This window comes from Salmo trutta, chromosome 30, assembly GCF_901001165.1.
Source record: "Salmo trutta chromosome 30, fSalTru1.1, whole genome shotgun sequence".
In the NCBI taxonomy this organism is placed as follows: Eukaryota; Metazoa; Chordata; class Actinopteri; order Salmoniformes; family Salmonidae; genus Salmo; species Salmo trutta.
Genome location: NC_042986.1, coordinates 6,475,609 through 6,502,937, shown reverse-complemented (window position 1 = coordinate 6,502,937; position 27,329 = coordinate 6,475,609). Strand labels below are relative to the sequence as shown.

At 44.2% G+C, this 27,329-nt stretch overlaps 2 protein-coding genes across 2 annotated transcripts; one reads left to right on the top strand and one right to left on the bottom strand.

Annotated features, from left to right (window-relative positions):
- Nucleotides 1-5,554: 5,554 nt before the first annotated feature.
- On the top strand, nt 5,555-8,765 carry LOC115169026 (lymphoid-restricted membrane protein). Its single transcript, XM_029724641.1, has 11 exons — nt 5,555-5,601; nt 5,715-5,799; nt 5,913-5,991; nt 6,311-6,383; nt 6,664-6,691; nt 6,974-7,114; nt 7,443-7,574; nt 7,817-7,961; nt 8,193-8,236; nt 8,364-8,423; nt 8,506-8,765. Exons 2-11 carry the CDS (start codon nt 5,770-5,772, stop codon nt 8,674-8,676), a joined length of 903 nt encoding a protein of 300 aa, XP_029580501.1. The 5' UTR covers nt 5,555-5,601; nt 5,715-5,769; the 3' UTR covers nt 8,677-8,765.
- Nucleotides 8,766-13,995: 5,230 nt separating this feature from the next.
- inavaa (innate immunity activator a) lies at nt 13,996-26,915 on the bottom strand. Its single transcript, XM_029724635.1, has 10 exons — nt 26,836-26,915; nt 20,545-20,653; nt 19,758-19,891; nt 19,420-19,542; nt 18,514-18,754; nt 18,205-18,258; nt 17,798-18,101; nt 16,358-16,519; nt 15,327-16,083; nt 13,996-15,198 (listed from the first exon to the last, which is right to left on the bottom strand). Exons 2-10 carry the CDS (start codon nt 20,612-20,614, stop codon nt 15,103-15,105), a joined length of 1,941 nt encoding a protein of 646 aa, XP_029580495.1. The 5' UTR covers nt 20,615-20,653; nt 26,836-26,915; the 3' UTR covers nt 13,996-15,102.
- Between the last annotated feature and the right edge of the window lie 414 nt (nt 26,916-27,329).

Here is a 27,329-nt window from a genome sequence, read left to right as displayed (position 1 = left end):
GTTTGAAAGACCAGATAGTTAGACAGTCGACAATCTCATCACAGAAGCCACCAGTAGCAGTGAGTCCATGCGGTGCCCTGCCTGAGCATGTGAAGGTGAGAGAATTAAAGGGCATTACGCCGTTGTAGGCTATATTCAGTCACATCAGCGTTATATTGTTATCGTAGGAAATAGAAATCACGGATTAACTGACGTTAAGAGAATTTTCTTAGTTCATAAACCATGCTTTTTTTTTTAAGGCCTTACCTCAGCTGTGTAGCTGTCTGCTGGCGCCCACTCCTGATCTCAGTCACAGCACAGCAGCCGCACTCATCAAGAACCTCCCAATGTGAAACGTCATGTTCCTCACCTCACAGTTCATTCAACATGGGGTGTTGAGCGGAGTTCGCCTCATAGCTGCATGTCAGACTTAAGACGTTTTTCTGATGAAGGCCAATGGCTGGCAAAATGGAATGTTTTAAACTCTGAACTAATACAATCTACAGCTTTGTAATTGTGTCTGAAAGAGTTGCACCTGTAATTTCGAGTTTTGTTACTCTGGTTTTTGGACTGCACCTCGAATCACATTAGCTGATGCCAATTCTGTATATAATAATGATAATACATGGGACTTAAATAACGTTTTTCAAGGACCTAAAGTTGCTTTATAATAAAACACAAACAACCAGAGGTCAAAACAACGGCAGACTAAACACCAGTAAGAAAAAAGATAAAACATAGAAGGGGGTACTGTGAATATGTACTGTATGTCTCAAATCAAATCCAATTCTATTTGTCACATGCGCTGAATACAACAGGTGTAGACCTTACAGTGAAATGCTTACTTATAAGCCCTTAACCAACAATGCAGTTTTAAGAAAAAAATAGAAAATAAAAGTAACAAATAATTAAACAGCAGCAGTAAAATCTCAATAGCGAGTACACGGAGTACCGGTACAGAGTCAATGTGCGGGGGCACCGGTTAGTCAAGGTAATTGAGGTAATATGTACATGTAGGTAGAGTTAAAGTGACTATGCATAGATAATAGAGAGTAGCAGCAGCGTAAAAGAAGGGTCTGGGTAGTCCTTTGGTTAGCTGTTCAGGAATCTTTTGGCTTGGGGGTAGAATCTGTTGATCACTAGGGTGGCTGGAGTCTTTGACAATTTTTAGGGCCTTCCTCTAACACCGCCTGTTATAGAGGTCCTGGATGGCAGGAAGCTTGGCCCCAGTGATATACTGGGCCGTACACACTACCCTCTGAAGAGCCTTGCAGTCGGAGGCCGAGTAGTTGCCATACCAGGCAGTGATGCAACCAGTCAGGATGCTCTCGATGGTGCAGTTGTAGAACCTTTTGAGGATCTGAGGACCCATGCCAAATCATTCAGTCTCCTGAGGGGGAATAGGTTTTGCCGTGCCCTCTTCACGACTGTCTTAGTGTGTTTGGACCATGATAGTTTGTTGGTGATGTGGACACCAAGGAACTTGAAGCTCTCAACCTGCTCTACTACAGCCTCGTCGATGAGAATGGGGGCATGATCGGTCCTCCTTTTCCTGTAGTCCACAATCAACTCCTTTGTCTTGATCACGTTGAGCGAGAGGTTGTTGTCCTGGCACCACACGGCCAGGTGTCTGACCTCCTCCCTATAGGCTGTCTCGTCGTTGTCGGTGATCAGGCCTACCACTGTTGCATCATCGGCAAACTTGGTGATGGTGTTGGAGTCGTGCTTGGCTTTGCAGTCATGGGTGAACAGGGAGTACAGGAGGGGACTGAGCATGCACCCCTGAGGGGCACCTGTGTTGAGGATCAGCGTGGCGGATGTGTTGTTACCTACCTTTACCACCTGGGGGCGTGCGTCAGGAAGTCCAGGATCCAGTTGCAGAGGGAGGTGTTTAGTCCCAGGGTCCTTAGCTTAGTGATGAGCTTTGAGGGAACTATGGTGTTGAACGCTGAGCTGTAGTCAATTAATTGCATTCTCACATAGGTGTTCCTTTTGTCCAGATGAGAAAGGGCAGTGTTGAGTGCAATAGAGATTGCATCATCTGTGGATCTGTTGGGGTGGTATGCAAATTGGAGTGGGTCTAGGGTTTTTAGGATAATGGTGTTGATGTGATCCATGACCAGCCTTTCAAAGCACTTCATGGATACAGACGTGAGTGCTACGGGTCGTTAGTTCTTGGGCACAGAGACTATGGTGGTCTGCTTGAAACATGTTGGTATTACAGACTCAGTTGGGGACAGGTTGAAAATATCAGTGAAGACACTTGCCAGTTGGTCTGCGCATCCTCGGAGTACACGTCCTCTATGTTTGAGGTGCTGTCCCTCCTGTGTAAGACTACTTCTCCCATACTGTTTCCCCTGGCATGTCTTTTCCCTCTCTGAACCCGCCTCACACTGTCTAGTCACAGCTGTAACGTCGCTATGCAATCACTACTCCAGGCCTACCTGCCTCGGTTCTCTGTAATTTTTTATTAGGTACACCAATCTAGAAACAGGTCAGACCCCCTTAGCTTTCAGAACAACCTGAATTCTTTGGGGCATGGAAACATTGCTCAATTGGTATCAAGGGACCTAATGTGTGCCAGGAAAACATTCCCCACATCATTACACCACCCAGCCTGTACCGTTGACACCAAGCAGGATGGGGCCATGGCCAAATCCTGACTCTGCTACCAGCATGACACAACAGGAACTGGGATTCGTGGGACAAGGCAATGTTTTTCCAGTCCTCAATTGTCCAATGTTTGTGATCACGTGCCCACTGGAGCTGCTTCTTCTTGTTTTTAGCTGATATGAGTGGAACCCGGTGTGTTTGTCTGCTGCAATAGCCCATCCGCGACAAGGACTGCCGAGTTGTGCGTTCCGAGATGTCATTCTGCACACCACTGTTGTACTGCACAGTTATTGGCCTGTTTGTGGCCCGCCTGTTAGCTTGCATGATTCTTGCCATTTTCCTTTGACCTATCATCAATGAGCTGTTTTTGATCTCAGGACTGCCGCTGACTTTGTTTTTGTTTGTCGCCCCATTCTCGGTAAACCCTAGACACTGTCGTCCTTGAAAAGCCCAGAAGGCCAGACGTTTCTGAGATACTGGAACCTGCACCGACGATCATACCACGCTCAAAGTCTCTTAGGTCACTCGATTTGCACATTTCTAACGTTCAATCGAACAGTAACTGAATACCTCGATGCCCGTCTGCCTGCTTTATATAGCAAGCCACGGCCACGTGACTCACTGTCTGTAGGAGAAAACCAGTTGAGGTGGTGTACCTAATAAACTATGTATGTATATAGACATACAGTACCAGTCAAACGTTTGGACACACCTACTCATTCCAGGGTTTTTCTTTATTTTTACTAGTTTCTACATTGTAGAATAATAGTGAAGACATCAAAACTATGAAATGACACATATGGAATCATGTAGTAACCAGAAAAAGTGTTAAACAAGCAAAATCAATTTTATATTTGAGATTCTTCAAAGTAGACACACTTTGCATGTATGACACCTTTGCACAAAGAGAGAGGGAGAGGTGTCAGTCACTAAACCTTGAGTCCCCTGCGCTCGTCTCCGAGTCACCAATGGTCGAGTCACAAGTACCTACGGCAGAAGTCCGAGTCCCAGTGCTCGAGTCCTGGTCCAAGTGCTTATGTCTCAGTCACTGGGTCCACATTAACTCAAAATAAAGTTATTTACACAGTCGGATATAATGTAGTGGCAAGAGGAATTTAGTAAATACATTTTTTGGTGTCCCTTTTCCTTTCTTTCTGTGCCGACAAACGGTAATGTTAAAAGGGCCACGTTCGTTGCAAAACATTCTCGAATGTTGCATATAGAAATTCCATGAATGGAGCCAACGTTAGTCCTTACTCTACATGTCAGAGAGGCATGTTTGTTCTACATAGCATATTTCTATCTGAACGTTCCAAGACATTGCGTCCTGCTGAACGCTCCCCAGGTTGTTAGCTATAGCTAGCTAATGAGGTAACAAGACTAAACAATGTCAGTCAACGGTCCGGTCCGCGATATGCTTTATGAATGTAAAATTCGGCCTGCCAATGCATGATAGAAAGAAAAAAACATAGCGCCTGTATTATGGATCATATCTTTTGAACGGTAATCTCTCTAGCCGTTTAGCTACAGAACCTGGATATAAAATGCAGTGGGGAAAGTGGAAGAGTTGAGCGAGACTACAAATTCAAGGACCGCCTACTTTTCTATACTCAAGGTAGAGAAAAACATAGCTTGACTGTTGTTTTATCATTAAACTCAATGCTGCTATTGTTTTTAATTTTGTAAAGCAACTTGTGTTTCTTAACCAGGCAAAGGGTAACTAACTAGAAGGCTGGTGGTGACTGGTTAGCTACGGGTAAGCAAGAGAGTTGCCAGTGTGATGTGCATAATCGGAGGTGGGGCCAGGGCGAAGCATGTCTGCCCAACAACATATCATACTAATTTCAGTGTCTTGGATTTATATTTACTATGTTACGTCTAGTCTATGAGACCAGGCTGCAATGCCCACACTCATTGCTTGCTCACCTGCAGCTCACCAGCTGATCTAAGCTGTGTGTGCCGGGTGTGTCACATCCAACCCACTGCTGAACAGTACTGCGTATCTGTGCTGCTAATATTAATTGTGCAGAGATAATTTAGTCTAATCCCGTTTAGTTACAGTTTTTTCTGGGTCTATTATTTAGTCCGTTATAGTCTCGTCAATTGGCACAAAAAAAATTGGTGTTTGACAAATATTTTAGTCACTGTTTTTGTTTACGAAATTAACACTGGTCTCTACTAGAGACTCAAACTACCTTGTATATCAAGATCACTATAGAAAAACCTCTCGTTATGAGAGAACCAAACTAGCCTGGTTCCAGATCTGTTTGTGTTGTCTTGCCACCTCCTTTGGTTATTGTCGGCCCATCAGCTACCTCTCAAACTGCCTTTCTTTTCTACGAATTGACCTGCCAAGATCCTACAATCTTCTGTTCTGTCTTGTTTGTGTTCTAGTTGAGACCGTTTCCCTCAAACACCTTTAGAGACAGAGTGAACTCTTATGATAGTGTAGATCTGTAAATATACAGCAGAAGCCACATACAATTCCTCCGTGTCAATAACAAAAATGCATTCACTTGACTAAAACACAAGTTGTTTCAAGAGGATTAGTGGAAGTAAGGAGGTGGGAGGAAGTCAGTCTAGGCGTCCAGATGAACGGACAACAGACGATGGTGGTGGGCTGACTGCTTCCAACTTAACCTCCAGCTCTAACTACTGCCTAGACAGCCCTGATTGTTTGTTGTTACGTAACAACACACACACACACACACACACACACACACACACACACACACACACACACACACACACACACACACACACACACACACACACACACACACACACACACACACACACACACACACACACACACACACACACACACACACACACACACACACACACACACACACACACTGAGCTGGTTTAGGTAGTACCTAATAGGTACTGTACTTATCCTGGTCTACTTCCCTGACTGAGGATCTCATAATAGGATTACTGACGTCCTGAGCGCAGTCCTCTGAGACTGACAGAGCGAGTGAAGAGATCAAAGGAGTAAGACAGATGGTAAGGTATCTCTTTTTTTCTCAGAGTGATATGCAGATCTTATTGTGGTCTTGTTCTTGCCTTCTTGATTATTTTACCTTTATTCTACTTTCTTACTCTGGCTTTGGTCCAAGGGACAGGGAGCGGTTGTCTTCGGTCCCCATTCTCTAGTAGCATCGTTCTGCTGCTATGGTGCCGATCCATACTCTGCACCCTCAGGTGAGTCAGACCGTCTCTCCTCTGGCTATACAAACCCTCTGCTAATGATTCAGACTGTACCTAATACAGTGGGCTCATAATGTCCGAGTGAGTCAGGGTTTCTGTTCTTCCAGCCTGATGAGGGGACACCTAAACAAAGTGACCAGCCGACCAAGATGCTAATCGTGCTAGACAGTGAGGACAGTGAGGAAGGTATAGTACCCTAGTATGCCCTCTCTAGCAATAACGGAGTCATTATTTCATTGTTGTTTTTGGGGCGGATATCGTGTGTGCAATTATCAAAGAATAGTTTTAGTGGAAACCGTGGGAACCAGTGTTTTTGTAAAAATAGTGACGTGATATGAATGATAGTTTGAGCATCAACAGATCTATTGGGGACCATCCTAATGTAGTAGCACTGTGAACCACAAGGCTCTGATCTGACGTGAAGAATAACTTGGCATGTTGGTGTCTTTCATACAGAGTCCAGTTAGGAAGAATAATTTGACACGTTGATGTCTTTCATTCATAGAGTCCATTGAAGAGCAGCAGCCGGTTACGCCATGGAATGACCTGTGTATTATAGATCGCGTAGGCTTCAACAGGTGAGGTTTTATCCTCTGTGTGACTGACGATAACCATCACTATATTGGTAATGATCAAGAACAGATCGTCTCGTCCCTAATCCAGACTTGTTGTTAAAGTGTTCAAGTCCTGCCATTGTCCCAGATATGTGTTTGGTAATGTGTTTGGTTCTTTGTTGTCTTGAGCTGGTTCATTGGGCATCTCTCTTTCTCTTTCTTACTCTTTCTTTCTCTGTGTCTCTCTCCCTCTCTCACTCTCCCTCTTCATCTGTCTGTCCCTCCCTCCCTCTATCTATCACAGTGCTAAGATGTCAGAGGAACAAGTGGAGGTAAGGCAATCCATCAGTAGTCCTCATTAACATGATGCTATGATGCATTGCAATCATAGGGATACACCTTGGGTATTGTGTGTACAATCTGATTCCCCCAACCCCTGTCCCCCCTTATGATGTTGTATGGTAAGCCTGTAACACCTTCATTTCCCATTAAGGATCTATACAATTCTATTCTAATTTATTATATTATTTTGTATTCTACTCTATTGTATTCTATTCTACTATATTCTCTTCTATTCTATTCCATTCTGTTCTATTCCATTCTATTCTATCCAGAATGCATTCTCCCAGATTGCGCTGGCCTTTCGTAGTGACCAGTACACCCTGAAGCAGAGGCTGCAGGCAGAGGAGCATGCTAGGAACCTGGCTGAGGAGAACATCCAGCTGGAGTTGATGAGAGGCCGGGAGACACTGGAGGTATTGGAGGAGGAGGGTTGATGGGGTGAATGAAGGAAGAGAAGTATTGGACGTTTCCCCTCTAGCCTGTTCCAATCTCTGAGACCCTTAATCGTAATAAATGATGTTTGAGCCAGAGTGAAAGTGTGAGTTAGTACCTATGAGTGACCTTATGACCTTATTTTTTCTAATGAATATGATGACAAGCTTCAGCAGCACTGTGTCCCTGACATTGAGACCAACTTTGTTTTTTTTGGGGGGGGGAATATAAGGCCTACAGCATACGATGTGTGTATTGTATATGAGGGTTTTTGTAACAGAGTTTTGACCCGTCTCACTGTGTTGTCAGACTCTAAAGGATCTGTGTCTGGACAGTACACGCAGTACGATCCTCCAGAGACTAGAGCTGTGTCTGGATATACTGGGAGGAACAGTGGAGAGAATCTCCAACACAGCAGAAGTGTTGGGAGCTGTACATCAGGTAGTCTCTCTCGCGCAGACGTTACTGTACAGTCTATCTAGCTCAAGACTTTGATTGGATCAGCTACACATTACACCCCAATGACTGAATCAATGGGGAAGGACACAATCATCACACTCGTCACGGATACTTTGAGACTTGGGTAGAATGGAGCTGCTATTCTTTGTGGTTCAGTACATGTTTATATACTCTGCCTACACATACCGTATGCATACTCAATGTAGCTGTACTCTGTATGGTAGGAGGCTCGTGTGAGTCGGGCGGTGGAGCTGATGGTGAGCCACGTTGACAACCTGAAGAGGCGTTATGAGAGAGACATCACGGAGCTGGACGAGACCAAGAAACTCAACAGGAAAACCCTCCGTAGGAACTACAGCGACCCGAGAGGTAAGTACCACCAGTCTAACTGTCTGGGTTCAGACTCGGATGTCCCGCACGCCACAAGACTGTGTTAGCCCGCTGAGCTAAAGCCTAGACCTAGATTTCAGGTCTAGGTCGTCGGTGAGGTTACTTATCACGTAAGCATGGTTCACTGAACCATCATAGGTCTACCTGAATATGGCTTGGTATGTAATAGGCACAGATGCTGTTATCTGACTGGTGGGTCTCTCGCTGCAGATGAAGGAGAGTTCAGGCAGAGGGACAATAAAACCTCTCAGCAGGTAGGAGAACTTCCCTGTCTTCATGCAGAGGATATTCACTATGTATAACATCGTGTCATAATTGTTTTTGTCTTGTTTTAACCTCCAATCCCTTTCCTGTCTCTCTTCCTTCCTCTCGTTCTTCTAGTTGCACATTGGCGCAAGTCGCCGAAGGGTCAGCATAGCAGTGGTCACCAAACAAGCCCAGGTCTGTGCAGTTCAAGTCCTTCCTCTCCAAAGACATGCACGCACCCACCCACACCAACTATCTGCCTTTTCTTTTGCCTCAGGAAAAGAGAAAACGGGAAAGAGGGCTGCAGAAGTCATTCTCATTAGATCTTGGGATAGGCAAGAAGTCACTCTCAACCCCATCTCCATCAATGGACTCCATCACAGAGTCCAACCCTTCAGTCATGGTCAAGACAGACGAGATGGATGTTCCCTTACTGGATGGCAGGTAATGTAGGTGTAAAGGACTTCACGCTGCTTGCTTAGCGAGTACCACTTCCTCCCGATTCGGCCCATACCTGGCGCAAACTCGGAACCTCTGCCTCACAAACACACATGAACGTCCTCCCTCAAGCATATTAGCCCGATCGCGCCACCTCAAAAGCTAGCAATGAGGAGACGCAAGCGGGACACTTCAGGCCGAGGAGTACATTTCACACATCCCCATGTGCTACATAGGCATATACAGTATCTACATGCAAGGGTTAAAGGAAATTAGAATTGACTTCAATTTTCTCGCTGTAATTTTCATTTAATTTAATTCAAATTCCAAATCAGTCTTTGAATTCAGAGAATTCAATTCCATTCAATTCCAATGTTAGGTCAAATCCAAGAATTCAATTCCCAATTCAATATTATCCCCAACAATTCCACAAATTCAAATGTAATTCCGTCAGGCTTTCAGGCTGATCAAGTCACTGTTCAGACAGCCTAGCTATACTGGAAATTAAATATAGAAATACAAATTCAAATTATTTAAAACAAATACTATAGTCAATGTTTGATGCATTAATTCCACTACCTGGGATATGTAGAAATACTAAATTCCAATTCAATTCCAAAGATTAAATGTTTTACAATTCTAATTCCATGACATGAAGATTGTTCAAATTCAAATTGAATTTAACAAATTCTCCACTTCATGAGTGAATTCAAGAATTTAATTGAAATTTCAAATTAAATTGGAATTGATCCTAAACCTGCCACCAACCAAACCTTTTTGCTGATTCAAGACCACATGAAGCCCATGATGATAACAAACAAGAAGTCGCTGCTATTGTCCAATCACCACCGGAACCAGACCTTTCTCCAGTCTATATAGCAACCTGTCCCACTCTCACACACAAGCCAAACGAAGTGGACACCAAGAAAAACAGCACGAGGTACAGTATAGAATTTACACATAAATAACATTTCCTGTAGCCAATACGACACCTTTTTTATATGCAAGGGGAAGTTCTCAGGACGAAATTATACTGAACAAAAATATAAACGCACATGTAAAGTATTGGACCCATGTTAAAAGATCCCAGAAATGTTCCATACGCACAAATGTTGTGCCCAAATTTGTTTACATCCCTGTTAGTGAGGATTTCTTCTTTGCCAAGATAATCCATCCACCTGACAGGTGTGACGTATCAAGAAGCTTGATATGATTAAACAGCATGATCATTAAACAAAGGCCACTCTAGAATATGCAGTTTTGTCACACAACACAATACCGAAGATGTTTTGAGGGAGCGTGCAACTGGCATGCTGACTGCAGGAATGTCCATCAGAGCCGTTGCTAGTGAATTGAATGTTAATTTCTCTACCTTAAGCCGCCTCCAACATCCTTTTAGAGAATTTAGCAGTACGTCCAACTGGCCTCACAACCTAAGACCACGTGTATGGCGTCGTGTGGCCGATTGGTTTGCTGATATCAACCTTGTGAACAGAGTGCCCCATGGTGGCAGTGGGGCTATGGTATGGGCAGGCATAAGCTACGGACAGCAAACACAATTGCATTTTATCGATGGCAATTTGCATGCACAGAGATACAGTAATGAGATCCTGAGGTCCATTGTCATGCCATTCATCTGCCGCCATCACCTCATGTTTCAGCATGATAAATACACGGCCCCATGTCACAAGGATCTGTACACGATTCCTGGAAGCTGAAAATGTCCCAGTTCTTCCATGGCTTGCTTACTCACCATTTCAGCAATTGAGCATGTTTAGGATGTTCTGGATAGATGTGTACGACAGCCTGTTCCAGTTCCCGGCCATTTTTAAGCAACTTCGCACAGCCATTGAAGAGGAGTGGGACAACATTCCACAGATCACAATCAACAGCCTGATCCACTCTATGCAAAGGAGATGTGTCGCAGATCCTGACTGGTTCTCCGATCCATGCCCCTACCTTTTTTTTTTAAAGGTTTCTGTGACAAACAGATGCATATCCCAGTCATGTGATATCCATAGATTAGGGCTTAATGAATTTATTTCGATTGACTTTTTCCCCCTTATATGAACTGTAACTCAGGAAAGTCTTTGAAATTGTTGCATAAAACACCGGTTCTTTGCATCAGGGAGTGGAGCAAAACTAGATTTTATTTCACAATAGGACTAGTAAAAAGCTTAGGCCTCGATCACATCGACAGCGTCATTGCATTTTGGTACACCAGAAATATGTTCATGAGTCAAACTGTATGCGTAGACGGCTTGACAGAAATGGTAGCAGAATGTGAATGTTTAACTTTTGTTGCACATATATCCAGATGATGCTGCGTAACATTTTGCCCAATGACGCTTTAAGTGTGATCAAGATGTTAGATTTGGACAATATCTTCAGCGCCTAGCGCTCGGCACAGTGTCTGCTGACAAACAAATCATAAACTCAGCAAGAAAAGAAACCTCCCTTTTCCAGGACCCTGTCTTTCAAAGATAATTCCTTAAAATCCAAATAACTTCACAGATCTTCATTGTAAAGGGTTTAAACACTGTTTCCCATGCTTGTTCAATGAACCATAAACAATTAATGAACATGCACCTGTGGAAAGGTCGTTAAGACACAAACAGCTTACAGACGGTAGGCAATTAAGGTCACAGTTATGACAACTTAGGACACTAAAGAGGCCTTTCTACTGACTCTGAAAAACACCAAAAGAAAGATGCCCAGGGTTAGTCACATGTCTGTAGAACTTGTTCAGTTTATCACTCATTTGTTGAATTTTGTTATGTTCATACAAATATTTACACATGTTAAGTTTGCTGAAAATAAACGCAGTTGACAGTGAGAGGACATTTCTTTTTTTTACTGAGTTTTGTTATTGCAATAATCATTGTCCGAGTATTCAAAAATCACGTTTAAGTCTCATAATATATTGACGTTCCGATTATCTGGCCAACACACAATAAATACATACCAAACCAATATCGAGGAAGGCGTGCCAAGGGAGGAGAACAGCTACCAGCGAAGAGGGGCACACCTTGCCATAGATGGTTACAATTTGGGTCACAGTAAAATTTGGATTACACCACAGCCACTGCCCCTGTCCTCCCAAGGCACACTAGCCTGTACAATTGTGAAGGGATCCCCCAAAACAAAGGGTAAAGCACAGCTTTTATACCTGGGCATGGCAGCCATGCCATTAATTGACAATTGCCTACACCTAGCCCTGAGAGAGACAGCGTTTTAACACATCAACAGTTCGACCCTGTTATACACATGTTCAGAGGTACAATAATAACACGACAATGGCACAATAACACAACAAGGAGGTGGCTTAACAAGGGCCTTGTTGTTGTATTCTAACATGGCATGTGTGTCTGTGAAAGTTCACCTTTGGATACTTTAATAAGGTACAGCCATAAAGGCAAGTCCGCACTGGAGAGGACGGAGAGGAGGAAAGGGAACAGAGAGAAAACAATGATGACACACACCGACCAATGCATCACTGGAACGTAAGTCACTTATAATCAAATCAAATCAAATTGTATTTGTCACGTTTGCCGAATACAACAGGTGTAGACCTTACAGTGAAATGCTTACTTACAAGCCCTTAAAAACTTATTTGGGATAGGGGGCAGTATTTTCACGTCCGGATGAAAAGTGTGCCCAAAGTAAACTGCCTGTTACTCAGGTCCAGGAGCTTGGATATGCATATGCATGGTAGTATTGGATACAAAACACTCTAAAGTTTCAACAACTGTTAAAATAATGTCCGTGAGTAGAACAGAACTGATTTGGCAGGCGAAACCCCGAGCACAATCCATCCAGGGATTCTTTTTTGAGGTCATTGTGTTTTCCAATGCGTTTCTATGGGAAACCTGATTTATTAGGGCCCAGATTGCAGTTCCTACGGCTTCCACTATACGTCAACAGTCTTTAGAAATTGTTCGATGTTTTTCTTTTGAGAAATTAAGAAGTAGTCCTATTCTTTCCATGTGTCACTCAGATGGACTCAAGTCTTTTGGTGTGCGTGAAAAGGAGCGCGCTCCTCGTTATTTTTCTCCGGTATTGGAAACAGTTTATTCCGTCTTAAATTTGATCGATTATTTACATTTTAGGGTACCTGAGGTTGGATTAGAAAAGTTGTTTGAAATGTTTGGACCAAGTTTACAGGTAACTTATCAGATACTTTGTAGTCATGTTGGGCGAGTTGGAACCGGTTTATTTCTGAATCAAACGCGCCAAATAAATTGACATTTTGGGGATATAAAGAAGAAATTTATCGAACAAAACGACCATTCATTGTGTCACTGAGACATTTGGGATTGCAAAAAGATGAAGATCTTCAAAGGTAAGGCATTTATTATATCGTTATTTCTGACTTTCGTGTCGCATTAGCCTGGTTGAAAAATGGTTTTCCTGTTTTTGTATGCGGGGCGCTGTCCTCAGATAATCGCATGGTGTTCTTTCGCCGTAAAGCCTTTTTGAAATCTGACACAGAGGCTGGATTAACAAGAAGTTAAGCTTTATTTTGATGTATTACACTTGTATTTATATGAATGTTAAATATATTTCTGTAGTTTGAATTTGACGCTCTGCAATTTCACCGGATGGGATTTGAGCGTTAAGGGATCCCTATTAACCATCAATGCAGTTTTAAGACAAAGTAAAAAATAGATAAGTAAAACATTATTAAAAAATTTAAGTGCAGCAGTAAAATAACAATGGCGAGGCTATATACAGGGGGTACCGGTACAGAGTCAATGTGTGGGGGGCTATACTTTGACTTTCTCTGATGTCACTACTATGGAAGTATATTGCAGTTCAACATTTATTCTTCCATACCTTATTGCCATGACAGTGACACCCAGCTTCTCTTTTTAGGTGTGGCCCTATGTGCAGAGAGCACCCCCTGGCCCACTGGATGTGGCACTGCCGCTGGGTTGTCCTCAGTGTGTATCTGGTAGTGCTCTGCTGTGTGATACTACTGATCATCCTCTTCTGGCTCGGTCCTGAACGTCTGTTGTGAGCTGATGAGATTTAACACAAACACTTCCTGAAGGAGACAGACAGACAAAGCACTTCCTGGTTCTGACCTGGCTTCTGATTGGTCATTGAACAGCTTCACCCAATAAACATTCCTGAAAGAATCACGTCTCAATTCTGTGATTAATCCATTTAAGTATGACAATGTCACTGTGTTGTCCTTTTTGTGTGCAAACTTGCCTGAGTTTTAAAAAAGGTTAACAATATTGTTATTATGATATTTTATATTCACTAGAAACAAATGCCTCTGCAAATGAATCTCTCTAAAAAGAAATTGCACTTTGAGAATCAGTAATATAAAGCCTTTTTATTATAAATATACAAACAATATCAAAACTGATATAATCAACTGGTTAGTACCACAACAAAACCGCAATGCAGTGAAAACATCCAACACAATCATGCTTCAAACCAACCAGTTAGAAACAAAGGCATCTTAGATTAATATAAATGAATAGTTTAACAGGTTAACATTCAGCTTATTTCGTGTTATTGTTAGTGTACTACAGCTTAAGGAGAAACAGCAACTTTCTAGCATTTTCTAACACTATTTTGAAAAATAATATGAAAAATGATATAATAAAATTCTAGTGAGAGTTACAGGTAACTGCCCCCCAAAAAATCTATGCCAAAACGCATTGAAGCTGTTCTAGCGGCTCGTGGTGCCCCAACGTCCTATTAAGACACTATGTTGGTGTTTCCTTTATTTTGGGGAGTTACCTGTATATTGTACCTATACTGCTTGAGGAAACCTCTTAAGTTAATAGATAGAGAAATAAAACAGATACAGTCTAGACATTTTATTAAAGAAATAAATGATTATATTAGGAAGGCCGTAACTTCATTTGGAACCTAGGTGAACCTTGTTGTGCAAATATGTGTACCACACACAAAGAGAGTCTACAGTAAGCAGTAATCTTGAAATATTATAGCCAGTTAAAAATGTATGAAACTTGTTACAAAAACATAGCATATTTAACCTGTAGAAAATAATCAAATTGATTCACAATATCAACTTTCTTTTCAAAATAAAATAAATAAACTGGCAAAGAGCCTTACATAGAAATTACAAACTTGCTTTACATAAAGATAAAATACATACGTCACAAGTGGTAGAGCTAGGTGCTTATCATGGTACCCAACTACCCATGGAGCCAAGGTCGTCTTCTGCATTTTGTCAAGGACAGTTGTCCCTCACCAGGGACATACAGTATAATCTCACAGAGTCCATAGATTCAATAAATACAGACATACTCAATAGTTTAGAGAGGGTCCTTCGCTCCTCGTGTGTAGCATAGCATACTGCAGTAGGGCGACTCCCCCTGGTTACAGACAGAGACATATACTGTATAGATATACACATATCATTATGTACCGTACACAGTATATATGGCTGTGGTTACACCTGGCTAACAATCTCTGAGTCCTCTTCAACAAACCACTGCACTGGAGTTCCATCTGCAGCCCTCTGGAGGATCACCTTTTGGTGGGGACCCTGAAACACAACAACACATTCACGTTCCTTTAGTTCCATATCTATATGTTTTAATATATAAATGGGGGATGCTAGTTATGCTAAGATAAATGTGTGTTATCCTCGTGAGTGTTAGAGGGCATTGTCACCTGCATGTAGGGCAGGAGGTGAGGGGACGTGGGGCTCTTTACTCTGAACGACCCCTGGCGCTCCAGGGAACCCGGGCGTGACTTCTGGGACTGATTTTGGAACTGGTTCCGCTGGTGCCAGGAATTGAGCTCCTCTGACACAATCTCCCTGGGCAGCACCCGGGCGAGGTGTTCGGGGTACTCCCTCAGTGACGGGGTACGTACGAGGTGGGTGTAGGGGAGTGGGAGCTTCAGAACTCTCCTGGGGGATAACGGTGGGGGCCCCTGTCCCTCCTGCTGCCAGTGCCTGTGCTGGGGCTGGGGGGCCTTGGAGGGGGAAAGGTAGAGATCCCTCCCCAGGGGACTGTGCAGGTCCTGCGGGGAAAGAGGGGAACAGTGGCCTTCCTCCGCCATTCTCCTTCTCAAGCTGGGAGAGGACTGGTGCTGGTTGTTGTTCTTGTAAAAGCTGGGGCTGTTGGAGCCATTGAAAGCAGGGCTGGTGGGACTTTTAGCTCCGTAGTGGAAGCCGTAGGGAGGAGGGCAGAGCTTGGGGATCTCGGTGGGTGCGGGGCCCTCCCTGTCTATGTGATTGTCCCGGCTGGGGGAGCTGGTGTAGGAGGGGACAGAGTGTTCAGAGCTGCTGTCCTCAGAGCTGGACTGGTACAAGCGCTGGGGAGAGTACTGTGGAGACCGAACCAGGAACTCCGGCCGTCTGCGTGGCAACCTGGCACGCCCACGTCCTTCACCCAGGTCATGAGCGGGCTTACTTTTGGGAAGTCTGAGAAGAAAATAGACAGGGGAGAAAAAAGTGAACTACTGTGATGCAAAGTCTCTCTCCCTATAATGTGCATTAATACAGCAACTTCATTATTACATGTATTAGTCATTGTATTTTATGAATATAATTGATGTTACTTATGACAAATCCACAACCAAAGTCCACAACAACAGACACATAAGAAGACACAATAAAGCCAATCAACACAGTCATGTTGCTATGGTTTTGACATTCTGTGTTATGGTGTTGACGTTCTGAAGCATTGGTTGTTTACCTGAAGGACTGTGAGTACTGTCTGCGTACGTGCAGCTCTGGAGTAGAGGGGGCACTGGAGGAGTGGGTTTGTCCATGTCTCAGAGCCAGGTTCTTAATGGAGGGGAAGTGGGAGGGCAGGACTCTACTGTCTGCAGGAAACACTGGGGTCCCTACTGGACTGCTGCTCCGAGAAATAAGGAGATAGAGAGGGGGGCAGGGCAGGAGTATAACAACTGCTAGTTCAAAAGTTAGAGTCATGCAGTATATGTAGTCAAAAGCAAATCACTTTTTATGGGGTTCTGAGCAGAATAAATATTTTAGTAGTGAAGTCGGGCCTGCACAGTCAGCTGCTCCACCTTTCCCAGCTAGCAATGAGGAATTGGCCCAGAAGCGTCCCTCTTCCGGGGGGTCGGAACTGATTGAATCGGCCCGGAATCAGGTGTTGAACTCGGCCCAGAATCAAAATGAATGACTGCCCAGAATCGGCCCAAGTACATCGGGCCGTTGCTGTCTACCGGAATTCTGCCGACTTTGCCGGGATCTTACCAGAATCCCCCCAGAAGCGGCCTGATGCTAATTTAAATAAATGTATACAGAATTTCCCAATTTAGTCATTTTAAATATGACTATTATACATACAAATTTTACCCATCCACACATTTGTTTTTTTACAACTGTCTTGTCCCTTCGCTGCAACTCCCGTACTAAGCTGCACTGCTTCTTGACACAATGCACGCTTAACCTGGAAGCCAGCCACACCAATGTATCGGAGGAGACACCGTACAGCTGGTGACCGTGTCAGCGTGCATGTGATTGGCCAGCCACAGGAGTCGCTACAGCGCGATGGGACAAGGACATCCAGGCCGGCCAAACCCTCCCCTAACCCAGACAACCCTGGGCCAATTGTACGTCGCCTCATGGGTCTCCCGTTCGCAGCCGGCGTGGGTATCGAACCAGCATCTGTAGCAACGCAGTTTGCACTGTGATGCAGTGTCTTAGACCGCTGCGCCACTTGTGAGGCCCCATCCAGTTTTTCATGCTCATCAATTGCCTTGCACAAAGTATTAAAATACTAAAATACCACTTAAATAGGACTCTTAAAGAATGTCATTTAAATGTTAATTTAATTTTTGGATCACAGAAACAATGAGAAGATATGGAAAAATAAATAATGAAATGTTAATTATATAAAGCAGCCCGTGTTATCATCTGCCAGAGAGTAGCCACAATCAGCCCGAGCCCCAAGTAATACATTTGGGCCAGATGATAACTCACACAGGAATCGTTCCGAGGTCAATCCCGGCATGCCAGCCATTAGTAATACTGCCGAAGATGGCCCAGACTTGGGCCACATGACGTCGGCCGAGTCTGACTCTCAGGCGGAATCGGCCCAGATCCACTGTGCTAGCTGGGTTATTAGTCCACAGGGTTCCAATCCAAAAAGGACGTGGACTCTTACCTGGACCTGCTGCTGCAGGCAGAGAGGGGTTTGTTGGGTCTTAGGTAGGGCTGATCCAGGCTAGACTCTCTCCAGGGGGAGTTCTGGATGGGGGAGCGTTCAGGGTACTCCCCACTGCAGCTGGAGCCCATACTGAAGCTCTGGGTCTGGGTCTGCTCCACACTGCAGCTGGAGACGAGGCTCTGGCCGGAGGAGTGTTGGAGACTGCCCTGGGAGGAGGAGGACTGGAGGGACAGGGAGCCCACAGAGGATTGCAGGAGTGGGTCTACAGACGCCGAGGGAGAGAGATGGCCAGAATCGACGTCTATGGATAGACAGAGAAGACATAATAGTAAGAGTCAGACATGATGACACTTTGGAGGTGTTGAACTGTATTGGAATTTCTACTGTGTTAGTTGATAACTCACCATCGTCCAAGGCCACTGCATCAGACAGGGAGCTGTCATCAGACATGCACAGATCTGGCGACAGAAAGAGGCTTTATTCAAGACTTTATTCAATTAGGGGAAGGGGTTGGGCAAATGATCAAACATTGTAGTGTAATTCTTATGAAATGTACTGCTTATGTGATTTAATAACAAAACAATTGTGTATAAAAAAAGACAATCCATCCAACCTCCTTTCGGACTGAGTGAGAACGGCACCTAACCTCCCTGCAGATTGCAGAGCCCAACGTGTCCAGATGGGGGCAGAAGTAGCAAATGCACAGCACTCACCTCTGTGTTTGGCTGAGTTATTCTTCTTGTTAATTGGTGGAGAGGAGCACTCCTTCCTGATCCTGTGCTGAAACACAGCTTCCTGTAGATCCTTGACTTTCTTCTCCTCCCTCTTGCACTGCTGCAGCCTGCTCTTCTTCTGTGGTTTGGACAGGTGATCCTCCACTGAGAGTCTACGAGCCGCCTCAACGATCTGGAGCTGCAAGGCCAGGTCAGCTTCTAGGGAGTGGAGTTCTGAATCCTGTGGAGAGGGTTTTTAGCTTCGATCAGGGGTCAAGAACCACAATAGCAGGATTTAAAAAAAATCCCCTTTATCTCCCCAATTTCGATCTTGTCTTCTCGCTGCAACTCCCCAATGGTCTCGGGAGGCGAAGGTCGAGTCATGCGTACTCAGACCCGCCAAACCGTGTTTCTTAACACCCGCGCGTTTAACCCGGAAGCCAGCCGCACCAATGTGTCAGAGGAAACACCGTTCAACTGACGACCGAGGTCAGCCTGCAGGTGCCCGGCCTGCCACAAGGGTCGCTAGAGCGCGATGAGTCAAGTAAAGCCCCCCGGCCAAACCCTCCATTAACCCGGACGAAGCTGGGCCAATTGTGCGCCGCACTATGGGACTCCCAATCACGGCCTGTTGTGATACAGCCTGGGATCAATCCCGGGTCTGTAGTGACGCCCCTAGCACTGCGATGCAGTGCCTTAGACCGCTGCGCCACTCGGGAGATGCAGGAAGAGAAATTATTTCACATTTTTACAAAACACTTTGTGGAAATTGCAATAGATGAACTTCGCACTGAACCACAATACATTAAGAGAACTTTGCACTGAACCACAAGACATTGAGAGATGTTGCTACACCTGGCTGAATTTCAAACGAAACAAAACCAAACTGAGTAACCTATACTGTACCTCTCCATCCTGGTGTATGAGTCTGTCGTCCAGTTTGAAGGACGCTCCTATTCTCCTGCGAACGCGAGGGGGCTTCTCATCAGGCAGTAAAGGGTAGTCTGACGGCAGTTTTCCTGTCAGCTCCTGTAAATAAAGCAAATCCCAAATCAAGTCGATTTGTTTGTAAACACACACTTCTTATATCTTAACCATCAACTCTAAATGTAGAAGAGGTGATTTGGAATCACGTTCTCATGATCACGTTCCCAAATGTCACCTCAAACTCTGAGGATGTCCTCTTGGTCTAATGGGTAAGACGCTGTGTTGACTAGATCCCTAATTCCAGTGTGACTACTCACAGCCTCTCTGATGCAGAGCTTTTTGATTTCCAGTAGACACTGTTCCAGTTTCTCCTCCAGAACCTGATGCTTCAGCCTCATGGCTCGGGTGTGAGTGGTCAAGTCCTTGACCGGCGACGTGGGGCTGTCAGGACCTGCATCGCACATAGGAGATGATGTTAATGGAGCGTTTAAAACAGAGCACAGGCCCCCATTATAGGCATCACATGGTGCCACATTTGGAGCTTTTATCACAAAATGAACGATCATTATGGATTATATATTTTTTTCTACAGATGTAGGATCTTAATTTGATCACTCTGTTGCTGGGTAATTTTTATGCAATGCAGGAAATGTACAATTTATAGTGTATTTGAGGTTAAAAAAGGCTTCTAAAGTTTGTAATTTCCATTTTTATATTTTACCTTGTGAAAAATGTATCAACCTCTTCAAAAAAAATTCATTCATTATAATCCACATCATAATTCACATTTCCTGTTGCTGCAGGATTATTTTCCTGCTGTAGCAAACTGGCTCAAATTAAGATCCTACATCTGTAGCTACCCTACTAGATGCAAGATGGCGCCGACAGAGATGGTCGCCTCACTTCAAGTCCTTATGAAACTATACTATCACTAAACTTCTAGCTCCTGAATTTATCTCTAAAGTTCAATATTTGCACATACAATTGTAAAAACAGATTAAATATTTAGGTTTCAGCATTAATAATATGTTCAGTGCTTTCTATAAAGTTTTATATCTGCACCGAGATCTAAAGTTCAGCATTGTTGATGTGTTAAGCTCCTACCTGAGTTGAGTATGATCCCACTGTCAGTGTCACTGATCTCCTCTTTATGCATATCCTCTTTATCCATCATGGCTGTTGGAAGGTCTTCTTTACAGTGTTAAAACAATACCTGTTGGAAAAGAGTTAAATCGTTTTAATCAGATTGTATAAATCATCGTTATTCACACAAAAAACATATCCAACGTTTAGATCACTCAGGAAAGTGAAAAATTGCTTCACCTAAAAAACTATTACAAAATATTGCACAATCATCAGTTTCCACCCCTGTTGCTAAATGTCTCTTTAAACACTGATTTAGTCCCCACTAGTGCTACCCCCATCTCCCTCTTCCCGCCGCTTCCATCCTCTTCTCCCCTGTTCTCCTATTACAATAGGCAGCAGCCTCCACGCTTGACTCGGCACATGTGCGAGGGGACCAGGGGTTAATCCACAACCGGGCGCCATGGCGACGGTCACAGGGCACACCACCATTCTCCGGAAGGGTGTGTGTGTGTGTTGTGTGTCGCCGTGAGGTGTGTCAGAGGGTGTTTAAAGGGACGGACCCGCAAAAAGACCCAGAAGAAAGCAGATGGCTGCAAGGCAAGGAAATTACCCCTCTTGTGGACTGCACCTGTTCCCCCTCCCAAAATCTCACACACACACACAGACGCACACACACCAGCTCTCCATTCAATCGGTGTCCAGAGAAACAACCCTCAAGGGGCTTTTGAAGTGGAAGAATGTCTCAATGCTTAGCCTGTCTCTGTAGCATCAGACAGCTCACTTAAAGCCACTGGAGATTCATGATTTGGCACATCTCTGATTTCACTGACACATTCTCACACTGTAGAACACATAAAAAATGTGTATGTGTGCAACTCATGTTTATGGACTATTCAATAATCTGTCACTTTATATACTGTAGGTCGTCCTTGAAGCTAACCCAAGAGTCTAAAAGTGACTTATAAAGCCCAGCATAGGGGACAGAACAGCAAGTTGAAAATCATGTTTGGGTTCTACAGATGTAGGATCTTGATTTGATCACTCTTTTGTTTCTGATCATTTTCCTGCACATCAGGAAATGAAAACTTGTCAAGGTTTAAAAAAGCTTCTAAAGTTTGTAATTTTCACTTTAAAATGTCAGACTTGATATTCCCTAATGAAAAATGGATCAACTACAAAAAATGTCCATTAATTATAATCCACATAATTTCCAGTTGCTGCAGGATTATTTTCCTGCTGTAGCAAACTGGCTCAAATGGAGATCTTACATCTGTATAGCAGGAGAGGAAGTGAAGGCTGACTCATTGACAGACTTGATTCTCATGTCATCTGACATGAGTTGGGGGGAGTTGAGGAAGTCAACTAAGGATAAGACTAGAAAAATCTATATTTAGTTTCTAGGTGAATAACTTTATTTTCATTCACGTGTCTGTCATCAGTTGAAGCTGTCATTCTCCTCTACTCCACATTTCAGCAGATCACAAAGGACTTCTTTATGGCAGCTAACGAGATTATCAGATATCATTACCATCCCTTGTAACAGATCAGTAGTACAAGTATGTGTAAGAAATGGCGCCGTACTCCCTATATAGTGCACATCTTTTGACCATAACTCTGGTCAAAAGTCATGCGCTATCTAGGGAATAGGATACCATTTCGGACACACCAGGAGACTTTTACAACACAGGAAATAACTTCCTTCAGACCGGGCAGCTATTGGGGCTGCTGACATGTATCTTCTGTATCTCTGTCTAAAAACACAACTTCAGTATGTCAACGGACAGAAGGAGCTCATGTAGCTCATGTCTCTATTCACATTCAGGTCATGTAGCCTTAGCCGCTGTGGGTGACCAAGTCCAAGTAATCCACTGGTCCTATCTAGAGCAGTGATGTTTAGAGATGGGTATCAGGCCTGTTCCTGTAGGGATCATGAGAAACCCCTGGCCAGGATGTTATTGTGTTGAGTCCCACTGGCTGGGTCGGCCTATATCGGCCCATCCTCTGTCCATTCAGCAGAGTAACCCATGTGGACTGATGCAGCTTTGAGAAAGCCAGAGCAGCACAAAGAGTGAACAGCATGCTATAGTCTACCGCTGTTGGCTGAAAACACAGAGGCAAACAAAGGCTCTATATCCCCTGTATCCAGCCACCAGTCTGCATAATCTACTGTGGGTTCAATAACTGCTGACACCTCTGGATGGGCTGGATCCAGCTCCAGCCGAGGAGGAGTGGTGGTTTGCTTGGCCCAACAGTGAGACAACAGAGCAGGAGGGGGGGGGGGGGAAGGAACAGAGCTGTGGCTGAGATAGGGGCCTACAGCGAGACAGTGGAAGGAAGAGGAACTCTAGCTTGGAATGAAAACTGATACGAGCAGAAGCAGAGCACATTCAGAGCATATCCTTTTCGATTCCAGGCTAGAATACCTCCTCTCTAAGAGAGGAAATGAACAGGTCTGAGTCTGAGTGGGTGACTCCCTGGCGCAGCCACATGATTAATATAAAACTGAGACGACAAGAGGAACACAGGAACTGGCTAATCAGACGCAGGCAGAGGCTAATGTGGTATTTTGCCCACTTACACCCCATAACTCTCCTAAGACTTTCACAATGTCTGTGGTTACCTGGAGCCTATATCTACTGAGTGGGTGGGTGGAAGAGTTGGGTTGGGATACAGCATCATTCAGGACCTTCTAGAATCTGTAAACGTATGCCAAAACATACAACATGTTCCATATAGTCTTTGTATGTGAGCACTGACAACATAGGGTGGGGAAAGAGAGCAAAACATCAGAACTTTTTTTTGTCACATGCACCGAATAAAACAGGCGTAGACTTTCCCGTAAAATAATGACTTAAGAGCCCTTTCCCAACAATGCAGAGTTAAAAAGTAAGAATGTTTTTAATAAAAATGCGCTAAATATAAAAAAAGGAAATAGTAACACAATAAAATAACAATAATGAAGCTATATACAAGGAGTACTGGTACCAAGTCAATGTGCAGGGGGAAAAGGTAGTATAGGTAATTAAGATAATACCCCTACATGTAGGTAGGGGAAAAAGTGACGAGGCAATCAGGATAGATAATAAACAGGGGTCAATGTAAATAGTCTGGGTAGCCATTTGATTTACTGTTCAGCAGTCTTATGGCTTGTGGATAGAAGCCGTTCACGAGCCTTTTGGTCCTAGACCTGATGCTCTGGTACCGCTTGCCGTGCGGTAGCAGAGAACCGTATATGACTTGGGTGGTTGGTCTTTCACAGTTTTTAGGGCCTTCCTATGACACCGCCTGGCATAGAGGTGCTGGATTGCAAGGAGCTCGACCCCAGTGATGTACTGGGCCATACGTACTACCCTCTGTAGCGCCTTGCGGTCGGATGCCGAGCAGTCAATATGCTCTCAATGGTGCAGCTGTATAACTTTTTGACGATTTGAGGGCCCATGCCAAATCTTTCAGTCTCCTGATGGGGAAGAGGCATTGTAGTGCCCCCTTCACTACTGTGTTGGCATGTCTGGACCATGATAGGTCTTTAGTGATGTGGTCACCGAGAAACATGAAGCTCTCGACCCGCTCTATTACAGCCTTGTCGATGTGAATGGGGGCGTGCTCGGCCCTCCATTTCCTGTAGTCCACTATCAGCTCCTTTGTCTTGCTCATGTTGAGGGAGAGAGTATTGTCCTGGCACCACATTGCCAATTCTCTGTCCTCCTCCCTATAGTTGGTGATCAGGCCTACCACTGTCGTGTTGTCTGCAAACTTAATGATTGTGTTGGGAATTGTGCCAGCCACGCAGTCATAGGTAAACAGGGAGTACAGGAGGGGACTAAGCACACACCTCTGAGGGGCCAGCGTGGTGGATGTGTTGTTGCCTACCCTCACCCCCTGGGGGCGGCCCGTCAGGAAGTCCAGGTTCCAGTTTCAGAGGGAGGTGTCCAGTCCCAGTGCCCTTCGCTTAGTGATGAGCTTGGAAGGAACTATGGTGCTGAACCCTGAGCTGTAGTCAGTTAACAGCATTCTCATGTAGGTAGCCTTTTCCCAGGGCATTGACATCATCATATTGACATTTAATATTGCCATAGTCTTTATACTGTATACAAGTATGATTGTTGAAAACATAGGGTGAGGACTGAGGAGGGGTGAATTTGAAAATCAACAAATCACTCCATTGGGTCAAGAATAGCCAATTAGCTCAGCATTTCCTGCAGAAGTATTGCCATTACCTTATGCTCCACCCTATAGCACATGACTTCATTGCTGTTGTCATAACAAGCTTAATTACACCAGTCCTGTGATGATGATCACAGCAAACGATGACAGCCATCTAAGGAGGGTTTCTCAGGATAGTAGCTTACGGTTACACCCATCCTCATTCCCCTCTGCTCGCCGGACCATGACAACGAAGCATCTAACGGGAAACGGTTTGTTTATAGGAGGAGAGGATGATGGTGAGGATTCACTGTCTGTCTCCCAGACTTTTCCTGTTATCCACCATCCATTCCCATGAGCCCCTGGAAGAGTGTGTGTGTGTGTGTGTGTGTGTGTGTGTGTGTGTGTGTGTGTGTGTGTGTGTGTGTGTGTGTGTGTGTGTGTGTGTGTGTGTGTGTGTGTGTGTGTGCCTCTGGGATTCTCCTGGAATGTAGCCCACCACCACCATTGCATTACCACTGTGGTCGGGTCTAGGCTGCTGGAATTACCAACGGGGGCTAGCTACCCTAGGAAACAGTGAGGGATGCCTGTGTGTGTATGTGTGTGTGTGTACGTGTGCATGTGTGTTCTACTGAAACCAAACCAGGCCTATGTGAAGCCTGTAATTAAGATTCTCTAGGGTATGCTGATACTATGGAAGAAACCAAACGACTTTACAGTATGTCTGATTTCAGAGGCTGGTCAAGAGCCAACATCCATTCAGCAAAATGGATCCATTCTGTTCTGTCTGTATATATACAGAGGGAATGGAGAGAATGAATCAGCAGACTGATTATTGATCATCATTGATCTAAATGAAACTCCAATCCAATCCAAAGCCCATCAATACTATATATAGTTAAGAACAAATTCTTATTTACAATGGCGGCCTACCCCAGGCGACTCTGGGCCAACTGTGCGCCGGTCTATGGGACTCCCAATCACGGCAGGATGTGATACAACCTGGATCCGAACAAGGGACTGTAGTGACGCCACTTACATTGAGATAGAGTGCCTTAGACCGCTGCGCCACTCGGGAGCCCTATACTAGGAACATGTTTCCTATGTCAACTTCCATTCAGAACGGTGTCATCATTATTAGAGGCTTAGTTTTCCAATGGAGACAATAATAAAAGTTGCCGTAATGAGCAAACACATACTTTCCTGGTCCCTGGCGGTGGAGGCCATATCCTAGCCAGACACAGCACCTCTGATGCAGACCAAAGACAATATAAATACAGAGACCTAAGAAGAGATCCTCCATTGTTCTCCAAGATCAAGACACATGGCTTTCTTTGACTCTCCGGGCCTCAAGACGACTTAATAGTGGTCAACCCCTGTAAATTATGGTAACAGGATGCGTGACTGACTGACTTAGCTTCTTCGCCCTTTCATAGTATCTCTGCTTCTTTTCCTTTACCCTACAGGTCAATTGTCAAATCATCTATGTGCTTGTCACAAGTAAAGAATTCAACTTTGCAAATACTGAAGCACAATTAACACTGAGGTGTTACAGGTCATTGGGAGTTGTTTGTCAGCAATTTCAAATGGACAACTTATCTTGTGTAGTGGCAATGGATGAAAATAACCCCATTAAACTTTTTTGGGTTCAAAGACAAAAGGTATGTTATGTGAGACCATTACATTAGCTACTTGTGTCTCATCTTCCTGTGTTAAATAGCTTTCAACATGTGGCAGGATCTACTCATTGTTGTGTCATTGAAATGACTAGTGTGTTTAGACTCGACACACTCTCGCTGAGTAATATGCCAGGACTATTGCAATTTTAATTCTGGGAAGTAAACGTTCAGCAATTGTCATGACTCACAGTTTATCAGACAAATAATAACCATGTAAAGTAACAGGATGTCTGAGAGTGACTCATCTAAAGTAACAAAAATATTTCATGTCTGAAATAAAGCATACTTTTCAGAGTTGAAAAAGTCATCCTCAGTCACGCAGAACTCATATAGCTGCAATATAACATCGAATTATACTTTGTATCAGTTGCCCATAGTTTATCCCTGTCTACATTGTAACATCCAGAGTGCAATACCCTGTCACTGTAACTGTATTCTCATTTTCCCATATAACAACAATACCTTCATAAAATTCGAATGTTTTTACCTTTTAAAACGCGTCGGTCCAGCAATCCTGAGGACTTCACAGCATGCTGAGTCTTTCTCAAGTCAGATGTGTGATGGGCATTGTAGGGGGGGCGGCGTTCCGTTCTCTGGTGGGACATCTGTCCTCAGATCATACCATTATCTGGAAAGCGAGAGGGTTGTCTCACTTGAGCTGTGGGTTTAGTTTCCCAAATGCAAATGAGTTTTACGCGGATCAACTGTTGTGAGTTGTGAATTTGACAGACTTTTTTTATTTTACGTGGTATAGTTGCGGAACGATTAAAAAAAGAAGAAAAGAAATGTAACTTTATGTTGGTTAATTCCCCTTATCTACAAGGAACATTTTCAATCGAGAGCATTTTTTTTTCTCCAGACACGCTCTGCCCCATTGACACAGCACACGACACCCGGAGGGGGGGACATTATAGTAGAGAATGATAGCTGGAGGAAAGAAAAGTTTGGGGGAAGAGGCAGAGGCGAGTGCCGGTGGACAGC